The sequence below is a fragment of the Leucoraja erinacea genome, chromosome 19 (genome assembly GCF_028641065.1).
Source record: "Leucoraja erinacea ecotype New England chromosome 19, Leri_hhj_1, whole genome shotgun sequence".
Lineage (NCBI taxonomy): Eukaryota > Metazoa > Chordata > Chondrichthyes > Rajiformes > Rajidae > Leucoraja > Leucoraja erinaceus.
In genome coordinates this window covers 32,209,312-32,236,306 of record NC_073395.1, presented here as the reverse complement: position 1 = coordinate 32,236,306, position 26,995 = coordinate 32,209,312, and the positions used below count along the sequence as shown (strand labels likewise).

General features: G+C 44.5%; 1 protein-coding gene across 1 annotated transcript in view; it reads right to left on the bottom strand.

Moving 5' to 3' along the window:
• ppfia2 (PTPRF interacting protein alpha 2) overlaps nucleotides 1-16,486 on the bottom strand; it is a 281,508-nt gene extending 265,022 nt beyond the window's left edge. Inside the window, 1 exon segment of the mRNA XM_055650768.1 lies at nucleotides 16,129-16,486. Coding sequence (XP_055506743.1) covers nucleotides 16,129-16,368 — 240 coding nt within the window. The 5' untranslated portion in view covers nucleotides 16,369-16,486.
• Between the last annotated feature and the right edge of the window lie 10,509 nt (nucleotides 16,487-26,995).

Below are 26,995 nucleotides of genomic sequence, written 5' to 3'. Positions count from 1 at the left end.
GAGGGGGGAGAGGGGGGAGAGGAGAGGGGGGATAGGAGAGGGGGGATAGGAGAGGGGGGAGGAGAGGGGGTAGGAGAGGGGGGGAGGGGGGAGAGAGGGGGAGAGGAGAGGGGGGAGGGGGGGGGAAGAGGAGAGAGGGGGGAGAGAGGAGGGGGAGAGAGAGGAGGGGGAGAGAGGAGGGGGAGAGAGGAGGGGGAGAGAGGAGAGGGGAGGGGAGAGAGAGAGAAAGGGAGAGAGACGGGGGGGAGAGAGAGAGAGAGAAAGAGAGAGGGATAGGGAGAGAGAGCTAGGGAGAGAGAGAGGAATGGGAGAGAGAGGAATGGGGGAGAGAGAGAGAGGGTGCCTTTTTCAACCCAAACAACAATTTGCAGGCAGTGCTTTTTTCCTCAAACTAACTAGATTTTCATTTTCAAACCACATTATGGGTACTCACAGCTGTGGATACATTTGTTCAGAGTTATTCAGAGCTCTGATTGAGGCACAACACTTGCAGAGACTGATTGAGGCACACCACTTGCAGAGACAGATTGAGGCACACCACTTCCTGGTTTTATAGTCCCTCCGCCTCCCTCCAGCAGGGACAGCAGAGAGAATGGGGAATTTCGTAAAAAACATTAATATATCTGTCATTTTTCATCGACGGGAAAGATCCTCGCCACACATGCGGCGGAGGGGGGCTCTGAGCGAGGTGGCCAAAAATGACGGCCGTAGGTGGCGGCGTTCTCTCGGAAATCGCAGCAATGAAGGCCAAAAGCGGTCAAGAACAGAGATTTAGTAATATAAAGATGCAAATAATAATAATAATAATAATCTTTATTTATATAGCACTTTTCAACAAAACCAGTATTTGAACCAAAGTGCTTTACAGAGATTGATTAAATTAATTGAACAGATCAAATGTCAATAAATCCATAAAAACAAAAAAAGAGAAAAAAGAAAAAAGACACAGAACAGTACACTATAGAAATCAACAAGAAACGTCCCCCCACAGCAGAATTCACTGTGAGGGAAGGCACTAAAAATATCCAGTTCTCCCCCTCATAGTCCACCCGAGGTCGGGGTCTATATGTGGCCTCCTCAGCCAACTCGATGTTCTCAGGCCCTCTGCCGCGAAGCTGGATCATCGGCGTCGGGTGAACATTCTTCAGCGGCCTGGACTGAAGCGGCCGCTTCCTCCCTGAAGACTGCAATGTCCAAAGTTCTCAGGCCGCGCTGGCCGGACCTCTGACACTGGCGAACTCGGACACCAGGCCCCGCGGTGTTGAAATCCAGTGCCGCCCGCCCGCGGCTGGACGCTCTGCAGCCGCAGCTCAGCGATGTTCCCAGTGCTCCGGAGCTTACCCGAAGGCGACCCGGTAAGGCATCGCCCGCTCCGCGTTGGTGTTGGTGTCCCAGCATCTGCACCGCCGGCGAAGCCCCGCAGTCCCGGCAGGAAACGCCGCTCCAGCGCTGCTCCAGCTCGACGGTAGGCCGCACAGAGAGGACGAAGAAGCGGTTCGGAAGAAAACCGCTTCTCCGACCAGGTAGGACTGGGATTTAAACAGTTTCCCCCTCCCCCCCCCACCCACCACATAAAAGAAGACTTCCAATTAAAATTTCCCACGGACAGGACTAAAAATAAAAATAAAAAAGGGAGAAAGGACGGACTGCAGGAGGAGCAGCCATACACAACGGCGCATCACCCCCGCAGTCCGCCATCATTATAGGTTAATTTGCTTTGGTTAAATTGTCCTGAGTGTTAGCGTCGGATAGTTAAGGATGTGGGAGGAACCGGGGAAACCCTGTCAGTCACAGGGGGAATGTGCAAACTGCACACTGTTAGCGGCTGAGGTCAGAATGGAAATGATACAGTGAGGAAACAGGCTAACTTGCCCACACTGGCCAACAATGTCCCAACTGCTCGTGTTTGATCCATATCCCTCCAAACCTGTCCTGTCCATGTACCAGTCTAACTGACTCTTAAACGTTGGGAGAGTCCCAGCCTCAACTACCTCCTCTGGGGGGGGGGGGGGGACTGGAAAAGTGATGGGGGAAAGACAAAGCCTGGACAAGCCATCAGTGGAGACTAGTGAGGGAGGGGGTCTTTGGCAGATGGGTGGTGTTTCAGTAATGTTTTTTTCTTCTGTGTCTCCAATTCTGCATTTATTTCTCCACAAACACACACGCACACACACACAGCAAAAATCCAGCTCCCTTTGACATAGAAGAGGAATTAAATGTAGAGGCCGGCACAGTGGTGCAGCGGGTAGAGCTGCTGTCTCATAGCGCCCGAGACAGTCCACCACATTCCCACTGAGAGCCCACCGGTACACGCCCGCTCGCGCCATCTCCCGCCCGATAAACTGCGCATAGCACGAGACGAGTTCCAACTTATGGAGGACCTAGGGATCGTCCGGTGGTCGGAGAGCCCCTGGGCTTCCCCGTTACGCATTGCGCCCAAAGCGTCCGGGGGTTGGAGAACTTGCGGTGATTACAGGCATTTGAACACGGTAATCACATCCGATCGGTACCCAGTCCCGAACATCCAGGATTTCTTGGTCCATCTGGAAGGTGCGACCTTCTTCTCGAAGGTTGACCTTATTTGCGGGTATAATGAAATCCCGGTCCACCCGGACGACGTCCCTAAAACGGCCACCATTACCTCTTTTGGCCTTTTCGAATGGCTCAGAATGCCTTTTGGCTTAAAGAACACTGCTCAGGCATTCCAAAGGTTAATGGATCAGGTCGGCCGGGGTTTGCTGTTCATTTTCATCTACCTGGATGATATCCTGGTGGCCAGCAGCTCACAGGCAGAGCATGTCAGGCACCTCCGCCTACTTTTCGAATGGCTGCGCAAACATGGATGGTGATCATCCCCGCGAAGTGCCAGTTTGGGTTACGCTCCATTTCTTTCTCGGGTCATAGCATCACCTCCCACGGTGCGTAGCCACTGCCCGAGAAAGTTTGACGCTATCTGTCGCTTCCCGAGGCCCCTATCGGTCAAGGAGTTTATTGGGATGGTTAACTTCTACCACCGATTCGTCCCATCAGCAGCCGCAATCATGCGGCGGTTGTTCCAATGCCTGGCCGGTAAGCCCAAGGACCTGGTCTGGTCAAAGGAGGCACAGAAGGCGTTCAAGGGGGCTAAAACCGCATTGGCCAACGCCACTATGCTGGAACGCCCTAGGGTGTCATCCCAAACGGCCTTCACCGTAGACGCTTCTGACGTCGCGGGAGGCGCCGTCCTCGATCAGCGTGTAGGTAGTCACTGGGTGCCGCTGGCATTTTTCAGCAGGCAGCTGCGAGCCCACGAAGTTTAGTATAGCGCTTTCGACCAAGAGCTCCACGCACTCTACCTAGCGATCCGCCATTTTCGCTATTTCCTGGAGGGGCACGCAAAGACTCAAATGCCTACATATCATCTAATTTCAGTTTTCAATCATATTGGTCAGATTGTAAAACCAATCTTAACATCTTTTGATCGCAATTTACTTCTGTGTAGAGTCAAATAAAATAATGCTATTTTTCAAATGATGTCATTAGACCTCTCCTTGAACTTTCTATTGGAATATAACCTGAGATAATCTAATTTAAAAATGCCTAATTCTGAAGGGACTAAATAATGTTGAAGCTTGTTTTCCCTGGTAAGGGTCTAAAGGGCATGATTTCACAATAATGTGTTAGGTGCCCACCAATAAGATTATTTATTTCAAAGAACTGTAATTCTTCAGAATTCTCTCCCCAAGAGTGGCAATTGCAGAATCAATAGGTGTATTTAAACTGGAGATATTTCCATCATTCCATTATACCTGTACTAGTCCCACCTGCCTGCACTTGGTCTATATCCCTCCAAACCTGTCCTATCCATGTACCAGTCTAACTGTTTCTTAAAGGTTGGGATAGTCCCAGCCTCAACTACCTCCTCTGGCAGCTAGTTCCATACACCTACCACCCTTTGTGTGAAAAAAGTTACCCTTCATATTCCTATTAAATCTTTTCCCCTTCACCTTGAACCTATATCCTTTGGTCCTCGATTACCCTACTCTGGGCAAGAGATTCTGTGCATCTACCTGATCTATTCCTCTCATGATTTTATACACCTATAAGATCACCGCTCATCCTCCTGCACTCCAAGGAATAGATATCCAGCCTACTCAATCTCTCCCTATAGCTCAGACCCTCTAGTCCTGGCAAAATCGTCGTAAATCTTCTCTGAACCTCTTCAAGCTTGACAATATCTTTCCTATTACATGGTGCCCAGAACTGAACACCATATTCTAAATGCGGTCTCACCAACGTCTTATACAACTGCAACATGACATCCCAACTGCTCAATACTCTGACTGATGAAGGCCAAAAGATTGATGAAAAGCCTTTTTGACCACCTTATCTACCTGTGACTCGACCTTCAAGGAACCATGCACCATGCACCTGCACTCCTAGATCCCTCTGCTCTACAACACTCCCCAGAGGCCTACCATTCACTGTGTAGGTTCTGTGTAGGTTAGGCATCCTAAAATACAACACCTCACATTTTTCTGTATTAAATTCCATCAACCTTTCCTCAGCCCACCTGGCCAATCGATCAAGATCCTGCTGCAATCTTTCACAACCATCTTCACTAACCACCACTTTTGTATCATCAGCAAACTTGCTAATCTTGCCCTGTATGTTCTTATCCAAATCACTGATGTAGATGACAAACAGTAAACTTGCTGCTGCTGGCGCCGACGATGGCTGCCACGGTGTACAGCTCCTTGCTGTTTTGTATGTTTGTTCGATTGTGTCATCTGTAAAAACCCTACAAAGATTACTTTCACGAGAGAGGTGCTCATTAACATCGGAAATACAGTACCACCAAACACCATTCCGGATTTCTCTCACTCATTGGATTATTTGGACATACTCATCGGCAGGGCTGTGGCTGCATTCAATGTCTCGAGATGGAGGAGGACCCGTGGAAAGTGCTATGGAGCACTCACCCGATTCACAACACTACTCCCGAGCATATTCCTGGCTAACGTACGTTCTCTCAATAACAAAGTGGACGAACTGCAACTCCTGCGTTGGACAAACAAGGACTTCTCTCGAGCCACTGCCTTGTGCTTCACCGAGACCTGGCTGTGGGAGTTGACCCCGGACAGCGCGCTGCAACTGGCTGGCTTCCAACTTCACAGAGCAGCAGCGGGGAAATCAAGAGAGGGTGGAATATGCTTCTATACCAACCAGGACTGGTGCAGTGACATCACGGTACTGTCAAACTGCCCAACCTAGAATCCTTCTTTATAAACTGCAAACCCTTCTACACGCCGAGGGAATTTAACTCCTTTATTCTCGCTGGAGTTTACATCCCCCCCCCCCATGCCTGCATACATGAGGCGCAAACGCAACTCGCTGACCGGGTAATGAGGGTAGAGAGTGACTTCTCAGACTCCACGCTCATTGTTTTGGGGGACTTTAACAAAGCTAACCTCAGACGTGACCTTTCAATGTACAGATTTCAGGTTAACTGCCCCAACGCATATCCCTCTGTTCCCCAGGCGGGTCTGGGTCTCTCTGATCATTGTCTAGTTCACCTTATTCCGGCCTACAGGCAGAAACTAAAATCTGCTAAGCCTGTGGTCAGAACAATGAAAAGGTGGACAAGATCGGGCATTGAGAACCTACAATCCTGCTTTGACTGCATGGATTGGAATGTATTCAGGGAAGCAACACAAGCCTTGATGAGTATACAGCCACTGTATCATCATATGTCAGCTTTTGTGAGGACAGTTGTATTCCAACTAGGGCCCGGACCTGGTTCAACAACGACAGCTATGATCACATTGAATGGCGCTGCTGGATCGAAGGGACAAATGGCGTACTCCTGCACCTATTGTCTATTGACAAGCCCTGGTTTACTGCAGAATTCAGAAAGCTCCGACAGTCTAAAGAGGAAGCTTACAGGAGCGGGAATGCAGACCTCTACACGCAGGCAAACTACAAGCTGAGAAGAGGAATCAGAGCTGCCAAGGAAAGGTACTCTGAGAAGTTGAGGAGAAAGTTCTAAGCTAGTGACTCTTCTTCAGTTTGAAAGGGCTTGCAAGAAATCACCAGCTACAAGAGAAAAGCCCCCCCCCCCCCCCCCCCCACCCCGCTCTTTGGACAATCGTCAGCTGACCAACGACCTAAATGAGTTCTACTGCAGGTTTGACAAGCAGAAACGTAACCCTGTTACCACCTCCCCCACTCCCCAATCAACACAGCCAGACCCCAGTCTGCACCCACTCCTCCCCATTCACCACTTCACACCTACTTAAAGCAAAACTCCAGTCTGAAAAGACTGGACCCTCTCCCACCCCAACCAACACTTTGCACCCTGACCCCAGTCTGCAAAGACTGGACCTTTCTACACCCACTCCTCCCAAAATCACCACTTCACACCAACTTAAAGCAAGACTCCAGTCTGAAAAGACGGGACCCTTTCCCACCCACCCGTCTCCAATCACCACTTCACACCCAATTACCCATCCCCTCCGTGCTACACAACATCACTTCTCCATCATCAACAATAAAAATAGAGGAGGTGGAGAGGCTGTTCAGAAGACAGAAAAGCCGGAAATCTCCAGGACCGGACAATGTTTCCCCCTCTACTCCCAAGCTCTGGGCTGAACAACTAGCACCGGTCTACAAAGACATTTTCAACTAGTCCCTGCAAACCTGTACTGTCCCTGCCTGCTTCAAAGTCTCCACTATTGTTCCTGTACCCAAAAAGGCAAGGATTGCTGGTCTTAATGACTACAGGCCTGTCGCACTGACCTCTGTAGTCATGAAGACCCTTGAAAGGCTTGTGCTGGCCAAGCTGAAAAATATCACGAACCCCCTGCAGGACCCTCTGCAGTTTGTATATCGGGCCAATATATCTGTGGATGACGCAGTCAACCTGGGCCTGCACTGCATCCTCCAGCACCTAGACCGCCAGGGGACCTATGCAAGGATTTTGTTTGTTGATTTTAGCTATGCATTCAAAACCATTGCGTCAGAGCTACTACACTCCAAACATTCCGAGTTGACTGTGCCTGAACCCCTCTGTCGGTGGATCAGCAGCTTCCTGACAGACAGGAAGCAGCATGTGTGGCTGGGAAAGCACATCTCGGATCTGCAAACCCTCAGCATAGGAGCACCACAAGGCTGCGAACTCTCTCCTCTCCTCTACTATCTCCACACCAATGACTACACCTCCACTGACTCCTCTGTCAAGCTTCTCAAGTTTGCGGACGACACAACCCTGATTGAACTGATCCAGAATGTGGAAAAGTCTGCCTACAGACAGGAAGTGACAGCTGGCGGCCTGGTGCCATTGCAACAATCTGGACCTCAATGCTCTTAAGACAGTGGAATTGATTGTAGACTTTAGGAGTGCTCCCCCTCCCCTCACCCCACTCACCATCAACAACACCACAGTCACATCTGTGGAGTCTTTTAAGTCCTTGGGAACCATCATCTCCAAGGACATTAAATGGGGGGCTACCATCGACTCCACAGTCAAAAAGGTACAACAGAGAATGTACTTCCTGCGGCAGCTGAGGAAGCGCAATCTGCCACAGGCAATGATGGTCCAATTCTACACGGACATCGTAGTGTCTGTTCTCATCTTCTCCATCATGGTCTGGTTTGGCTCAGCCACCAAGCACGACATCCGGAGGCTGCAGCAAATCGTTCGATCAGCTGAGAAGGTTATTGGATGCAATCTTCCTTCCATTGATGAACTGTACACTGCAAGGGCCAGGAAGCGGTAAGATCATCTCTGACCCCTCCCGCCCTGGCCACAAACTCTTTGAATCACTTCCCTCTGAAAGGCGATTCCAGACTGTCAAAGGTGCCACAGCCAGACATAAAAACAGCTTTTTTCCACGAGTAGTAGCTCCACTCAATAACCAAAAATCTGTTTTTTTTTCTTTAATTCACTTGTTTAATCAATAATGTTTTATTATTAATGTTTAATGTTTTATGTGCCATTCCCAACTGTCACTGTATATTGTTGTCACTTGCGTGCGAAGCACCAAGGCAAATTCTTTGTATGTGAATACTTGGCCAATAAACTTATTCATTCAAACAGTAACGGGCCCAGCACCAAACCCTGAAGCACACCACTATTCTCAGGCCTCCAGTCTGAGAAGCAACCTTCCACCATCACCCTTTACTTCCTTCCATGAAGCCAATTTGCTATCCATTCAGCTATCTCTCCTTGGATCCCATGGGATCTAACCTTTCAGAGCAGCCTACCATGTGGAACCTTGTCGAACACCTTACTGAAATCCATGTATACAACATCTACAACCCTTCCCTCATCGACCTTTTTGGTCACGTCTTCAAAAAACTCAATCAGATTTGTGAGACACGACCTCCCACGTACAAAACCATGCTGACTATCCCTAATCAGCCCTTGCCCATCCAAATGCCCGTATAACCTATCCATCAGTTTCTGTTGGGTTAATTTAACGTTTAAGTCAGAGCCATCAATGGATTTGTAGTTGATGAACTTCTGAATGGTTGAATACATATATTTACTTCTAACCTTTTATCCGTTATAAGATGAATGTGGTATAGAGGTCTGTGGGTAATATCATCTAGAACAACATAGCCGATCCCCCCATTAATGGCGGGGGGGGGGGAGGAAGGTGGAAGTTGAATAACTAGAAATCAGAGCATATCAAGACTTTTCTTAACACAAAGCGATGTCATCTATGCATGTATCAAGAAATGAGTGTCGGGGGCGGGGGGGGGGGGGGGGGGGAATTTTATATTTATATCCCCCCCTTTTATACCCCCCCCCCACACACAAATTCCCTAAGAAGAAATTTCAATTTTTTGATTTGAGAATTCCATCAGAGTGAATTTCCATTATCTGAACGATCATAATGTAGGAGTTGCCTGTAGCATAATTTACGAAGTTGCCAGCTGCATCAAGAAAGTAAATACATTCCACAGATTGAAAGGAAATAAGATTGTTCAGATCATTTGTGCAGTCAACATTTTTGGATCTACTATGGAAATCAGTACGTTTGTTTAGCTATGTGGGTGTTTTGAAACTACCAACAAAATCCCCTTAATTTACTTGACAGATTCTATAGATGTTCAATCCATGTAGATCTGCAATCCCAGGTATAAAAAGAGCAAAGAATAGTACTGCTATTCAGGGATGAATGCGGAAACAATGTGGATATATAGCCTTCATTAAGTAAGTACGTTTATTGGCCAAGTATTCACATACAAGGAATTTGCCTTGGTGCTCCGCCCACAAGTAACAACATGACATGCAGTGACAGTTACGAATGACTCAGACAACACTAAACATTAATAATAATAAAACATTAATGATAAAACACCATCAAGCATGTGAACCAACAAAATATCAGATCAAAGGGAGCTACAGATTTTTGGCTGTTGAGTAGAGCAACTACTCATGGATAAAAACTGTTTTTATGTCTGGCTGTGGCGGCTTTGCCAGTCTGGAGTAGCCTTCCAGAGGGAAGTGATTCAAAGAGTTTGTGGCCAGGGTGAGAGGGGTCAGAGATGATCTTGCCCGCTCGCTTCCTGGCCCTTGCAGTGTACAGTTCATCAATGGAGAGAAGGTTGTAGCCAATAACCTTCTCAGCTGATCGGACAATTCGCTGCAGCCTCCAGGTGCCGTGCTTGGTGGCTGAGCCAAACCAGACCATGATGGAGAAGGTGAGAACAGACTCTATGATGGCCGTGTAGAATTGGACCATCATTGCCTGTGGCAGATTGTGCTTCCTCAGCTGCCGTAGGAAGTACATCCTCTGTTGTGCCTTTTTCACTGTGGAGTCGATGGTAGCCCCCCACTTAAGGTCCTTGGAGATGATGGTTCCCAGGGACTTAAAAGACTCCACAGATGTGACTGTGTTATTGATGGTGAGTGAGATGAGGGGAGGGGGAGCCCTGCTAAAGTCTACAATCAATTCCACTGCCTTAAGAGCATTGAGCTCTTGGTTGTTGCAATTGCACCTGGACGCCAGCTGTGACACTTCCTGTCTGTAGGCGGATTCCTCCCCATCCTGGATCAGTCCAAGCAGGGTTGTGTCATCCGCAAACTTGAGAAGCTTGACAGAGGAGTCAGTGGAGGTCCAGTCATTGGTGTAGAGAGAGTAGAGGAGAGGAGAGAGAATGCAGCCTTGTTCTAATCAACCATGTTCTCTCTCCTGATAAACAGGGCATGTTCAAGTAGGCATGTGCAAAAAATGGAAGAGGGCACACATTATTTGAAAAAAGAAGCAAAAAATATGATTAACAGAAAGATTGTGAATTAGCCACCATATTCAGACACTATAATCAGCTAGCATACTGTCACTTGAAGACTTAATTCTCAAGTTTTAGGACTCAATAGGAAGGAGAGCATTTATTGTCCATACCGAGTTACACTAAGTGCGTGATTGATCCTTCTTCAATCCTGACAAAGTGTCTTCTTGGAACTCAATGGCTTCTTAAGCAACTTCAGTGAGCAGTTAAGAATCAGCCACAACAGTGTGGAATAAATAAATAAATAAACCCACAAACGTGATGATTAATTTGACTATAAGCACCCATTTTATTTATAATTGCATTTTCACACAATTCTAATTCTCAAACTGTCATGCTACATCTTGACGTCCTATTATCTTGTCTGGATTAGACAACCACACAACGAAACGAAGAGGATGTCCAACCTGTCTTGGACTATCATCAGGATGTACATGTACTGCCTTGGCAACCACATACATAATGCGCAAATGCAAATATGGCCTATGATTCAATCAATGTTTTGGTCATTCATAACACTCAGCTTGAAAATCTTGTGCTCAAATGCAATGTCCAATAGTCTTTAAAATAGCCAAAAAAATTGAGTTTTAAATATTGCTTTGAACAATATAGAATTAAATGTATGGCTCACAGCCAAATAGTAGATAATCATGCTACAACTAATATTTATTTTTAATAATTTCAATACATAACTGATTTTTGTTTTAAATTACTGGATGTATATATGGAATCAAATGGTATATTTTGATATTATTTGATGACAGTCCTCAAATTTCAAAAATAACTTTCAAATTTAAACTGCTGTTATGCGTCTTTCCAAATGGCTTTCCTTTTTTAAAAACACCCTTAACACTATGTTGACCTCTTAATAAGATAAAATAACACTGATTCAGTTCCTTTTTCAAATATACTCAGGTATCTCAAAACAAGACAATGGCAAGCTGGAAATCTTTTTTTTTAAATCATTCAACATGCAAACACTAATTTCAATTTTGAATACATTTTGGGTGTCTGCCTATATATCATATTCAGATTTCAAGAAATTAGTTACCACTATAATAAAGAACACAATATCGCAGGAAAAACAGCAAAAATACACAGGTGATATGGTCCAGATGCATATTACTTTTCCAGAATATTATCACAAAACATGTATAAGAAACATACAAAGATTGGCACACTATTGAAACTCAATATTTACTAGTTTCTCATCAAAATTTGAAAACGTTGGTCTTTGTTTAATTTAACATTTTCAACAACCCAACAGTTATGTATAATTGTTTTTAAATAATGAATTTACAGTCATACATTATCCAGTTTGTATCATACACAATCTATAAGCCATTATTTTCTTGTGGGCATTAATCTTGTAAATATTGGATTAGTATATATAGATAAAATATCAAATATGGGTAGTTCTGTTATAATGCAAGTTTCTTTAAATCAAATTAGATATAACGCTATTGATGAATTAGGGAACTCTATTTGGACAATGTGAGCCAAATTGATTCTAATGCGATTTTGATAAGGGACTACAGAACTACTTCAAAGTTAGTTTGGAAATTGACAAGCAGAGAGAAAGCTGCCTTGGACAAACAAAATGTCTGGAGTAAAGAATTGTTTCACATAACTCCCTGCAGTAACCATTGTTTCTTAAGAACACAGCCTCTCAGTTTCACCACAGGACATTGAAATTGCCAGCAATCACTGCTATTGACACTTATGCAGTGATACTCCATTAAACAATATAACATTATGCCATTAGTATATTAAGCTTACAGTAACAAAAACAACCTTATTTCTATAGTAAAACAAAACTATTTTTGAAAATCCTGCAGGAGAAAACAAAACTTTGTTATTTCGAGTCTGAAACTCCCAATCCCCTAACCCAATTTTCCCCATTGGCACACATATTTCTATAACACAAAGTTTAGGATAGGAACACAATAGGAACACAACTATTGAGTTATAGCAGAAATACTTGAACTACAAGAAACAACTACAGTACATACTGGTTTCCTCAACAACCACATCCCATCCTGCATCCAAGTCATTAAACAGCTTAGACTTCTACGTCGACCCCGTTTCATCCACAGAGGCTCTCGGCGCAAGCTTGTTTACTTCAACCACGGACATTCCATTCCATCCATCTGCTCACTACCACGCTCTACCCCCCTCAACTGCGTCACCCCCCATCCCAGCTGACCGCACTGTCAACCGGGACAACCTCAGATCTCTCCAGCCTGCCCCCATCCCTCCACTCTCTCATAATGCCAACTTTGCCCTCCTCAACACCAGGTCGCACAACACTGACTACAAAGATGCCCTCATTGCTGCAAAATCTGCCTACCTCCCCTCCATATTCACCGATCCCTGCCTAAACCACAGAACCCTCTTCTCCACATTGGGCAACCTCCTCAAGCCTCGAGCCAACACTCTCCCTACCTCTACTCCAGATCTCTGCAACTCATTCCTCCACTTTTTCGCTGATAAAATCAGCACCATCTATCAATCTTTATCCCCTGTACCCGACTCCCCAGCATCTACTCCACCACCTACCAAGGCCCCTCCTTTCAACATCTCCACTGATCTCCTTACCTCTCCTCCACACTGCTTCCTCTCCCAATTTGACCTGGTCACCCCTACTGAAATCTCCAGACTCATCAGCTCTTCCAAACCCACTACCTGCTCCCTCGACCCTCTCCCCACTCCCCTGCTGAAGTCCTGCCTTCCCGTTCTCTGCCCCTACCTCACTAATCTCTTCAACTCCTCATTGTCCCAAGGAATTGTCCCCTCCGCTTTCAAAACTGCTGATGTCACACCAATCTTAAAGAAACCTGGTCTTGATCCCTCCTCTCTCATTAACTACCGCCCAATCTCAAACCTCCCCTTTCTTTCAAAAACCCTGGAGCGTATCGTTGCGTCACAACTTCATTCCCACCTCCTTGCGTATAACCTACTTGAACCCCTCCAATCTGGCTTTCGCCCCCTCCATAGCACAGAAACTGCTCTCCTCAAAGTCCTCAACGACCTCCTCACCTCTGCTGACACTGGTTCCCTCAACATCCTCATCCTCCTCGACCTGAGCGCAGCCTTCGATACAGTGAACCATAACATCCTGCTCACCAGACTCAAAGACCTCGGCATTGAAGGCTCTGCACTCAGCTGGCTCCGTTCCTACCTTTCCAACAGATCCCACTTCATCTCTCTCCACAACCACACCTCTGCTACAGCCACAGTCACTCAAGGCGTTCCCCAAGGCTCCGTACTCGGCCCCCTCCTCTTCATCATCTACATCCTCCCCTTTGGTCAGATACTCCGCCACTTCAACCTGGACTGCCACTGTTACGCCGATGACACCCAGATCTACCTCGGCACCAAATCCCCCCACAAACCCCCCCCCCCCCCCCCCCCCCCCCCCCCCCCCCCCCCCCCCCCCCCCCAGCTATAAAACCCTGGATGCAACATAACTTCCTCAACATCAACAGCGATGACAGAATTCCTGCTCATAGGCTCCAAAGCCAGACTCAGCAAAATCAATAACCCCACTCTCACCATCGACGGCACCACTGTCTCCCCATCTCCCCAGGCCCGCAACCTTGGCGTGATCTTTGATTCCACCCTCTACCTTGAGCCTCACATCCGCCATGTCATTAAAACCTCCTTCTTTCATCTCCGCAACATCGCCAAACTCAGACCCTCTCTCACCGCCCGCTGCTGAAAGACTCATCCATGCCTTCATCTCCTCCCGACTGGACTATTACAACTCACTTCTCCTTGGCATCAGCTCCACCTACATCAACCGACTCAAACTGGTCCAGAACGCAGCCGCCCGACTCATCACCCACAACAAATCCTGGCATCACATCACTCCAGTCCTCAAACAACTTCACTGGCTTCCCATCTCCCACCGGATCACCTACAAAATCCTTATCCTCACCTACAAAGCCCCCTCCACCATCTGCCCCCCCCGCCCCCCCATATCTCACTGACCTCCTCTCCCCCTACCAACCCTCATGGTCCCTCAGATCCACATCAGCCGGTCTCCTCTCCATCCACAAGTCCAACTTCCGCAGTTTTGGGGACAGAGCCTTCTCCAGGGCAGCACCGAGGCTCTGGAACTCCCCCCCCCAACTGATCCGCAATTCCGTGTCCCTCACCATCTTCCAGTCCCGCCTCAAGACCCATCTCTTCACCTCTGCCTATCCTTAGCCCCACGTCCCTCTCCCTTTTCATCTGTGCATTATTTGCCTCATATTGTGTTTTGAATTGAATTCTGTCTTTACTTTGTGTACTTAGTCATGTCTCTACTATTTATTTCATTCTCCTTACATGTTTTTCCTCTACCTGCTAAATTTTTGTAAGGTGTCCTTGAGACTCTTGAAAGGCGCCATAAATAAAATGTATTATTATTATTATTATTATTATTATTATTATTATTATTATTATTATTATTATAGTGTTACAAACTACATTTCATAATCCAAACCTGCAATGATGCTTACTAGTTTGATTATTTACCATTCACCAAGACAATATTAAAAGTGAAATCAACAGGTATGGAAGGGAAAGTCTCTGCTGGCTGTAGTGAAACTGCAGGCAAAGGACCATTGATGTGGTCAGTGGCAGACTGGCCAGGGTGTCAACTTGCCCGATGGCGTGGGCCCCTGATGAAGTGGGGCCCCTATATCAAGTGGGCCCCTGATGAAGTGGGCCCCCTTTGTCTCCTGGCAACCATTATTTTTAGACCCAGTCCACCACTGGATGTGGTTGTTAAATATTCATCATCTCGAGCCAAGGACTCTGCTGCAGGAATTCCTCAGACCCAACCATATTCAGTTGCTACATCAGCCACATTCTTTGTGGAGATGTTTGTCGATGATTGCACAACGTTTCATTCCATTCACAACTCAAAAAACAAAATAACCTATGCTATATTCAGGGCTGAGATAAGAAAAATATCATTTGAAAAACACGCAAGACACTGACATTCTCCCATGAAATAGTCTAATGTAATAACATTATCATTGATGAAGCTTTACCATCCACATCCTAGAAGTTAAAAACAAATCTCGAAGAACTCAGTGGGTTGAGCAATATCTGGGGAGGGAAACAGTGATGATGTTTTGGGTCAGGATCCTTCTTCAGATTGTCCATTTTCCTCCACTGGTGCTGCATGGCCAATTGAGTTTGTACAGCAGTTTGGGATTTTTTGCTTAAGATTCCAACGTCTACAATCTCTTATGTATCATGAAAGTGAACACTCACCAGGAACTGTAGCTAAAAGAACAGATCAGAAGATGGTATCTTACAAGAGTAACTCACCTCCAGACTCCCAAAGACTTTCCACCATCTACAAATCTCAAGTCAGAAGCATGTTGGAATGCTCAAACAAAGTGCTGCTTAAACAATGCTCAAGAAGCCAAACGGGCAACCTCATTATCGGGAGATCATTACTCGGAAGTTATCCTCCAAATCACACCATCTTGCCTCAGAAATATATATAATCACTGTTCCATCGTGGGTGCAATGTCCTAATCCTCAAACTCTACACCCAACTACAATGTGGAAGTACTTCACTACAAGAGTGGATTTAGAAGGCAGCTGCTTGTGAGTTAAAGAAGGGTAACGTATGCCGGATTTATTACACATATTTTATTTCTTTTTTAATCTTCCCTTTAAACCATTGCATTGGTAACGAAGGTGTGATCTGCCTGACAAACTAAGATATTGACGGATTACATGAATCACGAGAAGCAGAAATCTGGTGGTTAAACTCATGGGGGAGGCAACCCACAGTTGCAGGAGTGCACATTGCAAATCTTACTCTGAGAAGCCGGGTGCTCCTACCTGGGGCAATGCAGAGTTGAGCTGGCGCTGCAGAGAGTCCCTATCGTAGATGACATCCTGGAGTTTGCCCTGTGCTAGCGCCAGGCTCTCCTGGGTCTCCCGGAGGGTGTCGAGCAGCCGGTCGCGTTCGTCCAGCATGTTGACCATCAGCTGCTCGAAATTGGAGTCCTCCGAGCTGCTCTGGGAGCCCCTCTGGCTGAGGGTGTCCTCGCTGATGGTGGGCATCACCTCGCACATCATCTTCCTCCCAGTCTCTCAGGCCAGCGGCGGAGCCGGAGACCGGGGGAGGAAAAAAAGCTCCACCTTCCAGCGGAAAATAAATAGAATCGTGCAAGGAAAAGGTCGACCCCCCCCCCCCCCCCCCCTGTTTGACAGTTCAGGGGGAAACGCCGGCCATTGCTCCTGACATTTACCGCCCTGACTGACACCTCCTTCCCGGGCTGCTTTTCTCAGTTCTTTTTACACATATATATAACACAGAACGAGCGTTGACAGCCCTGGTGTTCTTCAGTTCACATCCTCAACTGTGAAGGAGAGTGGAATAAAAACCGGAGCAAGCCATCGCCTCCTCTGCCGCCGATGCCGCCGATGCCGGTTTGATGTGGAGCCGGCGACCGTCGCCAGCGCCTTCACTTCCCGCCCGTCACCGCCGCTCCGGAGACCACGACTGGGAGTGAGGTTTGGAAGTGTTAACATTAACAAACGGCAGTAATTGTTTTAAATAAGGGAGGGGAGGAGGAGGAGGAGGAGGAGGAGGAGGAGGCGGGGGGGTAAAGACATTTGTGGAAACGGCAAACGGCAAACGGCGAGCCGGCCGGGCTCGAGCGTGGAGGGGAGGGGAGGGGAGGGCGCGCGAGCCCGGGGCACCTGGCGGCGCCGCGCAGCCTCTGCATCCGCTCCCCACCTCCCCACCGCTCCCACTCTGTGAGTGTGAGTGTGCACGAGTCACACGCTGCCCGGCTCCGAGGAACGGTGGAGCTCATTGCATTTACTCATTCACTCGGCTGGTAGCATCGTGATCCGTTGCATATGCCGAGCACCTTCTACATATAATACAATAAGTTATATACAATACATGTGTGCGTGCATCTATACATGTATATATATATATATATATACACACACACACACACATACATATATATATATATATATATATATATATATATATATCGCATAGACCTCACTGCCTTCTATTTTACTCATCCACTCAACTGGTAGCATAGCAATCGGATGCATATGCCGAGCATCTTATATATATATATATATATTGCATTCTGTTTTACTCACTCGGCTGATAGCATCCCAATCAGTTGCAAATGCCGAGCATCTTATGTGTATATATATATATATATATATATGTGTGTGGGTGTGTGGGTGTATATGCACACACATATACAATTATCGGCATGTGCAACGGATTGTAATGCTACCAGCCAAGTGAGTAAAACAGAATGCTTTGAGACATATGCGATATATGTGTGTGTGTGTGTAAAGCAGGTGATGGTGAATTTCATGCACAGTATATATCCTGATCGATATGGGCGTATCCGTTTATTTGGCATTACCTCATACCTTGGTTCGGAGATGTTAAATGCAGCACCTATGGAACTAGTCGTACTCTACCCAGCTGTTCAGCAGAGAGGTAGAGTGTGCAAGTGTGCATGTGCAATTGGCGTGCAGATGCTTTTTGGAGGCATGATTTACAATATTTTATTTGATTATTTGCATTAAAAGAATCGCTGGGGTCGACGCTCTGTTGTAGAACATGCTGCAGCTGTAACATTTCCAAATGTCAACGCTTTGTGCGCCCTCGAAAGCAGCTGCATACTTTCTCGGCAATGATGTCATTGTAAAGATGTCATTGTTTAGGACCCAACATATCGACACCGTGCACATGGATTGATTTCACATGCATGACCTCTTGCGTTACCTTTTCTGTAATTTTCAATCGGCCGAGGCACACTTTTAAAAATCGTTTAGCGCGCATTATAGGTGTAATAATGGTCCCGTCAAACCACTGTCGCAATCCAAAAGAAATACATACAAATCGTAGACCACTGTTTGCTGTTCTGAAGAGATTTTCGGTGACGTGACAAGTCAGAACAACCAACATTCTCGCTAATTTAACATGCGTGAAATAAATCATTTTTCCGCGTAAATTATTGTATTCTTTCAATTACACAAATCTGTACCGAACAAACTTCACCATCAAAAGCTAAAAAAAGATGGTTTCATAAAATATATACGTATCAGTACTATTAAAGTTAATTGAGTAAAGGATTTATTTTATTCAATCGTCTACTAAACTCACTGTTCCAGTCTATAGGTTGTCCACCTTTGTTAACAATGACGCAAAGTTAAATATGGATGAAAAAAGCGAACAGAGAAATATGGGAAGGATAGGAACTTGGGTAATCAATGTTCATGCAGGTTTACAATATTTATGATCTCAGATTCCCCAGCTTTGAAATGAGCAATCAGCAATACAAATAAATTATCGGAAAGTATAATATTTCTTATCACAATGTTTTGTGGAAATGGAAATATTAAGTAAATTATGGTGCACCTGGAATATTGATCTTTTTGTAGTTGTGAAACAACTCGACCCGATAGATCTACCTTTGGTGAAACTGTGTTCAGTTCATTATACAAAATGTAAATTCTGTGGATATTAGAATTCTGAAATTAAAGTAGATATGCTAAACACACCCAGTATTCAGCAAGTGTAAAGAGAGCCCTTTCATCAAAACTGGTTAAATGAGAGATAAACAGGCGCCTTCATGATCGTGAGATGTTCCCGCATTCTGGGAACTAGTTGCGGCCTCATTATGGTCGCCGTGAATTTTTCAACATGTTGAAAATTTAGCGGCTACTAGAATGAAGCCACCATGGAGAGTAGCGAGAGTTCTAGTGCCTTAGGTGGGTCGCCAGGAGGTCCTAATGGAATGCCAGGAGGTCGAAGGTTCTCGCAGGTTCTCGTAGGTTGTAGCCGGTGCTGACCGGTGGATTTCATTGGCTGATTGGGGAAAAACAAAGGTAAGCAGTAGTTTTCAGAACCAAGGATAACCGACCGGTAATGTTAAATGTCCACCAAGCTTCACAGCCGTGTATCTCTGGCTTCTTAAAAGTTGTCTCCACTCCTTCTCTCCCCCCTCTTCCCCCCTCTTCCCAAGGACTTACCATACACTGTGCTTGAGGTGTATTTTTACAGCACCAACCTTCCAGTTCATCACGGTGTGTGCCTGTTTCTCCTTGGCTTCGCACCATGAGAATGTTTTAGGCAGTGCTCGCCCCACTTGCCCTGTCCCCTGCCTGCATAACGGTCTGGTGAAGGAAGCGATGTGTATGTGTGTGTGTGATTGCGTGTTCCACTCTGTCAGTCGCCGTTCCAGTTGCCTGTTTTTCAGGCGACTGTCGGCAACTTAACAGTCGCTGGAAGTCCGCTGGAAAATCGCATAAGTGGGACAGGCCCATAGTTATTCTGAGATGCAGAGAAAGACTGAAGGGATGGCAAGATCAAATGTAGGATGATTGCAGGGGAAGTAAAAATGACAAAAGGCATGAGTGAACTTGAAAGTGGAATGATGCTGACTAAAGTGATCATTCTTCCCAATAATCTAAAGTAACCAAGAGAAGCAGAATGATCATATGAACTTAAAAAGGTAAAATGTGATATAAACTGTTATGCAGATAGGAGCTTTTTAAAACTACTGTAATGGCAATTTCAAACCTTTCCAATGTCGCTTTCCATTGCCATTACAGGTACTACACAGGCAGGGAGGAGTGGAACTTACGCAAACGATAAAGAAAACGGATCCTCCAGTCATTATTTCCAGTTTAATTGATTCTTTATTCAAGTAGTTGTACAAACAAAGAGATGAATCATACCAGCTGTAACTTTCCATTCTCTCGTTCTCTTCTGGTAAAAACTGTATCCTCTCTCCTGTGCCCGCTCCAGTCTGATCTAGCCACTCCCTGTGACTACGTTATATGTAACGTTCATCTACGTATCAAAAGCCCACCCCCAAGCTTACAATAATTCTGCCAAGAAATATCTAGACAAAATAATATAATATGCTAATAGTAACTAGCCTAAGCATGAATGGCTCCTACAACTACTTTGAATTAATGTGTAGTCCAACAAGCAAAAATTGCCACAAATTAGCTGAAATGTGAAGAGAAAGTGGAAGTAAGGAAAAATGGCGAGGTTAATTTGGACAATATAAGAACACCTAATAATTAAAAAAAAGCATTGCACTGATAAGAATGGTGAAAATCAGCAAGATAAAATTATTATGGCCATGTTGACTAAGAAGAACACAATAAAACAGTTTGAATGGGGAATTTTCAAATATGAGGTGCAGAGGATAACAAATAAATATATAATCCATGGTCTATTACATTTGTTATTGACACCTGTCCCAAGTTTGCCAAATCCTTTTTAAAATGTGCTGATTATTTTCCGATGACTCCAGATAAGTGGTCCATATTCCAGCCTTAAATACCACCTGGTCAGTTGTTCAATGTGTTATTGACCACCTTTCATAAAATTGCAAAAATATTTTTATAACATGGTTTTTCTTCCACCAAAATGCACTTCAGCGACAAATTGCATTCTCCACTCACAACGAAAGCAGATGAATCTTGCTCGGCAGTAGAAGGGTATAATAAATACAGTGCAAATATTTAAACTGAATGTATCTTATACCACATGGATTCCCCATATGTCCTCATTAAGAGAATAACTGAGATGCTCTCACAGATGTTCTTCAGTATGGCAACTCTGTGATCATCAGACAAATTTCCCTATTAAAGGACCAAAAAAGTAAATGAACTTTGGTCATATTGTGCCTTTATTAACACAGATACAATTTACGCATAAAGGATAAATAATTCAAAATATCAACCTAAATATTTTTTGGAAGAAGACATTTAAAATTGAATATCATTAAAGAATACTGTTGGAAGCAAAGCCTTTAACATAGGAGGTGCAAATAGTTTAAAGAAAATTTAATTGATTTAATGTTAACCGTGTGACAACAAACATAAAAATACGTGTTCGGCACTGACTAGAAGGGCCGAGATGGCCTGTTTCCGTGCTGTAATTCTTATATGGTTATAAAATGCCTTGTAAGAACTGGAATTCTGGTCTCACCCATCATGCTCTAGGAAAGTGTCAACACAAGCCCATTCTGTCCTTTAGCTTTCTCACCTCCATTTTACCCACCAGGACTTAGACACAATATTTTGGCGTCAGAGATCGCCAAAACTTTGAGAACAGAAAATGGCGAGTCCATAGCTAGTCAATTACATTTACCAGGCTTTGAAATGATTCCAGTCTCTTTTATCCCTGAATGTAGAACAAACCTCTGCCACGAGTTGACTCCACATAAGTAAAAATCAGAGGGAAACATTTGAATTGAATAGCTAACTATTTCCGCCAAGTATTGTAAAATATGAAAATAAAGGGAGCAGCTTAAATACCATAGTATAGGTACAGCAAGGATTTTCCCTGAAGCGATTAGCAAAATAATATTTACTAGACTATGCAGGGACCCGTTGGGTCCATGTTCACATGGGAGGGATGGTCCCCCACGCAATATTCCACCTCTCCACTAATTCCAATATTGGGGGCCAGTGGAGGGGTGGGGGGGGGGGGGCTTTCTGGAGCGCTAGTATGGGTGTTGTGGGCTGAAGGGACTGGTTTCCTGAGGGCTAGTATGGACATTGTGGGCCAAATGGATTTTTGGAATGGCAGCTCAGTCACTCAAGCCTGATGTGCTGGCAGCTCACTCACGGCTGGTGGGCTGGCAGTTGACTCATGGCCATTCCATTTCAAGCAGGGTGCAAGATCACCAAATTCAAATGCAGTTTCCTACCATTTCAAGCAGGGTGCAAGACAACCAAATTCAAGTGCAGTTTCATACCACTTCAAGCAGGGTGCAAGACCACCAAATTCAAGTGCAGTTTCATACCACTTCAAGCAGGGTGCAAGGCCACCAAATTCAAGTGCAGTTTCATACCACTTCAAGCAGGGTGTAAGACAACCAAATTCAAGTGCAGTTTCATACCATTTCAAGCAGGGTGCAAGGCCACCAAATTCAAGTGCAGTTTCTACCACTTCAAGCAGGGTGCAAGGCCACCAAATTCAAGTGCAGTTTCATGACCACTTCAAGCAGGGTGCAAGGCCACCAAATTCAAGTGCACTTTCATACCACTTAAAGCAGGGTGCAAGGCCACCAAATTCAAGTGCAGTTTCATACCGCTTCAAGCAGGGTGCAAGGCCACCAAATTCAAGTGCAGTTTCATACCATTTCAAGCAGGGTGCAAGGCCACCAAATTCAAATGCAGTTTCATACCATTTCATGCAGGGTGCAAGGCCACCACATTCAAATGCAGTTTCATACCATTTGAAGCAGGGTGAAACCACCATAAAACCACCATACAACCACACAAAACACCACATAAACACCACACCCACAATTCAGTAAACATTCAGTGTGTTCAGTTGATTCACAGCTCAGACAAAGTCATGACCTCTCCCTCCCCCATCTTGCAGAGACTGAGCCTCACCCACACTTCCGGGTTTTATAATCCCTCCCCCTCCCACCAGAAGGGGCGTGGCCATCATGGCATGATTGACAGGAGAGAGATTCTCAACATTTTTAAAGCACTAATAACACTTTTATTTTTCATTGATGGGAAGAATCCTCTGCACCTGATGAGCGGAGGGGGACTGAGTAAGTTGGCCAAAAATCACAACCGTAAGTGGTAGCGTTTTTATCAAAACTCAATATACAGTGCAAACAGGAAGATGTCAAGTTTAGACTTTTAATCATTTTCTATTTTCAAACCAAACACCACCAACCATTTGCTGTGCTTTATTTCAAACCAACCACCACCAACCCATTTGCTGGGCTTTATTTCAAGCCAACCACCACCAACCATTTGCTGTGCTTTATTTCAAACCAACCACCACCAACCATTTGCTGTGCTTTATTTCAAACCAACCACCACCAACCATTTGCTGTCCTTTATTTCAAACCAACCACCACCAACCGCATTTTCATTTTCAAACCACATTAAGGGCACTCAAGGTCAGTAAAGCCACACTCACAGTTTAGTAGACATGTGTTCAGTGTTATTCACAGCTCAGACTGAGAGACGTGACCCTCTCGCTCCCCCATCTTGCAGAGACTGACTGAGGCACTCAAAACATCCGAGTTTTATAGTCCCTCCGGAAGGGGCGTGGCCTTCAGGAGGGAGAATCTCAACATTTTTTAAACACTAATAACTCTTTTATTTTTCATCAATGGGAAAAATCCTCTTGTCCTACGCAGCGTAAGTAAGACTCTGAGTAAGATGGCCAAAAATCACAGCCTTAAATGGTCATGTTTTTTCTAAAATCAATATACAGAACAACAGGAAGTGGTCAAGATCAGACTTTTAGTAATATAGATTAATTATACAGAGAAAGGGATGCTTTTAATGTTTATCTCAACCAACACTCAGAACTGCATGAGGTCATAAGCACTGGGATGTCCAGACTAGTTGTAATATTATACAAAATTAGGCGAGTGAGATAGATGTATTGCATTGTTTTTAATATAAAGAAGTCCGAATGTATGTGAATGCAGAGGCTGCAAAGAAAGATATAAATGAAGATATTCTACAGCAAGCTATAATAGTGAGAGATCCAGACGCTTAAGTGGAAGCACCAGTGGCCTCCAATTATGTGCTGCAATCGTGAAAAAACTAAATATTCCATACTAACATTTCTAAGGACAATGAATTCAAACTAACCTGAGAAAAGGCGAATGCATAATATATATATTTTTCATGCCGAGGTTGAAATGCGTGGTACCACCTACCCAGAGGTGTTGTGCATGCAAGGTATGCTATACATTTAAAGAGGATGACTGGTTAACTTTTATTGGACAGGATAAAATAATGTTTATTGATCCTACTTAGTTCTCAGAGCAACCTTATGATTTTTCGCATCCTGGCTGAAGTGGTTAGAAATCAACTGCACCAAACATCTCCCATGAATAAGGTCATAAGTGATAGGGGCAGATGCCATTCGGCCCATCAAGTCTACTCCGCCATTCAATTATGGCCAATCTATCCCTCCCTCCTAACCCCAATCTCCTTCCTTCTCCCCATAATCCCTAACACCCATACTAATCAAGAATATATGAATCTCTGCCTTAAAAATATCAATTGACTTTGCATTCACAACCATCTGTGGCAAAGAATTCCATGCATTCACCACCCTCTGATGAAATAAATTCCTTCTCATCTCCTTCCTAAAGGAACATCCTTTAATTATGAGGCCATGATCTCTACTCCTAGACTATCCCACTAGTGGAAACAACCTCACCACATCTGCTCTATCCAAGTCTTTCACTATTTCAATGAGGTCCCCCCTCATTCTTCTAAACTCCAGCAAGTACAGGCCCAGTGCCGTGAAACGCTCATCATATGTTAACCCACTCATTCCTGGGATTATTCTTGTTGATGAGCTAATATTACTTGTTTTAACCATAAGGTGACAAGTTTCGTGCTCTCAACACTTTATGCAAATACGTTCCTTTTATATTATGTGATCTGTCAATGTATATCTTACAATTATGTAACCTTCATGTAGATTTTGCTCAGAAATTTCTCCATATTTATTCTGTCAAAGTCATTCACAATTAGGGCAACTAGATGAACATGTTTTGATAGTCATGAAGAGAGTTCATCTTCAACTGATGTAGTGCATTTGGTGAATAAACAAGGGAAATAAATTATTGTGCAAGCAGTTAATATAACCTGTAAAGCGGGGTATTTTATGACTTCATTTAGGGTAGCCAATGTATGGAAATGTATGATTTACACAACAAATTGGAATTGACTAAAACGTAAAAGATTAATAAAACACAAATTAAAAAAAATTAAATTAAAATTAAGAGTTTTGCAAAGACTCAGGAAAGGTTGAGAAAAATTATATAATGCAAATAATTTTAGTGGGGGAATCTGTTAAATTCAAAAGAGTCTGATTCTTTTCTAGTACTTGGATCATCTTTCTTCTTTTAAGTCTTTTATATATTAATTACTCATGTCATAACAAAAATAACTATTAAATTTTGTGTTGATTCTCAGAAATCTGAGTAGAGCTTTCACCCTTGTGAGTGGGAGTATTTGCATGTGGGTAGTAGTGTTAAAAGTGACTGAATTAGAAACAGTGACAACCCGTTGGCTTCTACATTTACCTCCAACGTGGCAGGATGTGTGTGGGAAATTCCTCCACAGAAATAGATTGGTAATTGCAGCATGCAACATCATTATTTAAGCCAATATTAACAGAAATTTGGAATTTCAGTTCAGTGTATGAATTGCTCGAACTTCTTGGAACTTGCCAGAGAGAACAAGGTGCGAACACAACATTGGACAGATGTTGTGTGTAGGAAGGAACTGCAGATGCTAATTTACACTGAAGACTATTGCAGGGAAAAGTACCTGAGGAGGTTTGGCCCAAAGCACCTCCTCCCCAGGTACATCCCCTGCAACCACAAGAATTGCAACGCCTGTCCAGATACCTCCTCCCTCGACTCTGTCTGACGACCCCTAAAGTATTTTCAGGTTCACTTGCACCTCCTGCAACCTCATCTACTGTATCTGCTGTTCCAGATGTAGACTCTTATATATTGGTGAGACCAAGCGCAGGCTCCTCCGCTTGAACACCTCCGCTCAGTTCGCCTATACCTATCTGAACTCTCAGTCGCTCAACACTTTAACTCCCCCTCACATTTCCATACTGACCTTTCTGTCCTGGGCCTCCACCACTGTCAGTGAGGCCCAGGGCAAATTGGAGGAACAACAACTCATATTTCGCTTGGGCAGCTTACACCCCAGCGGTATGAATATTGTCTTCCCTAACTTCAAATAACCCTCACTTTCCCTCTCCCTCCATCCCTTCCACTTCCTAGTTCACCAACCAGTCTGACTGTCCCCGATTAAAATGTATCTCTGTGTGCTTCGTTGTCACCTTCTCCCAGCTAACGATCTATTCTAGATTTTCCTTGATCTTCCGTCATCCCCTTTGATGTCTCGTTTTCACACCTTACACTTCCTTATTTCTGTGTCTCCCAGTCATGACTCTCTGTCTGAACAAGGGTCTCGACCCAAAACATTACCCATTCCTTCTATCCAGAGTTGCTGCCTGTTCCGCTGTTACTTCAGCATTTTTCATCGATAATTGGACAGAATTCGAAAGTCTGGCAACAAGATTTGTCAAAAAAAACTGCAGCCATGCATTTGCTTTCTCGTTGACTCTATGGAACCGTTCCTTTGAAAGATTACAGATAATATTATGGTAGTATTTCATCTAAGTCTCTAAACTTTGAGTACCCACAGGCTGACTTTGCTACTCACCAGAATAACCACATATTTTTTTGCGATACCAATATTTACTCCTCAATAATCATTATTAAAATAAGTAATTTGGTAATTAGATTGTGGTTACCCTACTCTTTGCTGAGGCAATAGCTCCACGATACTAGATAAATGCAACAATTTGGTTGGAGGTATAATTAGATCCCAGAGCCTTTGATCTGACTAGACCAGTTATTTTGAGTTATTATATGGAATAAATCTACTTGGTTGAAGACAAGTTTATGAGATGGGGAGAGATCTCAGGAGCAAAGCAATATATATTATCCAGTTGGCTCTCTGGCTGAATATGGTTATACATGGTTAAGACTACTGTAGTCTTTTCCAGTCATATCCTGAGGCCCTGCTTAAGGATGAGAATGTTCTTGGACCCTCCTTCCCCTGTCAGTGGTTTAATTATTGACAACTTTTAATGAAAGGTTGGATAAAC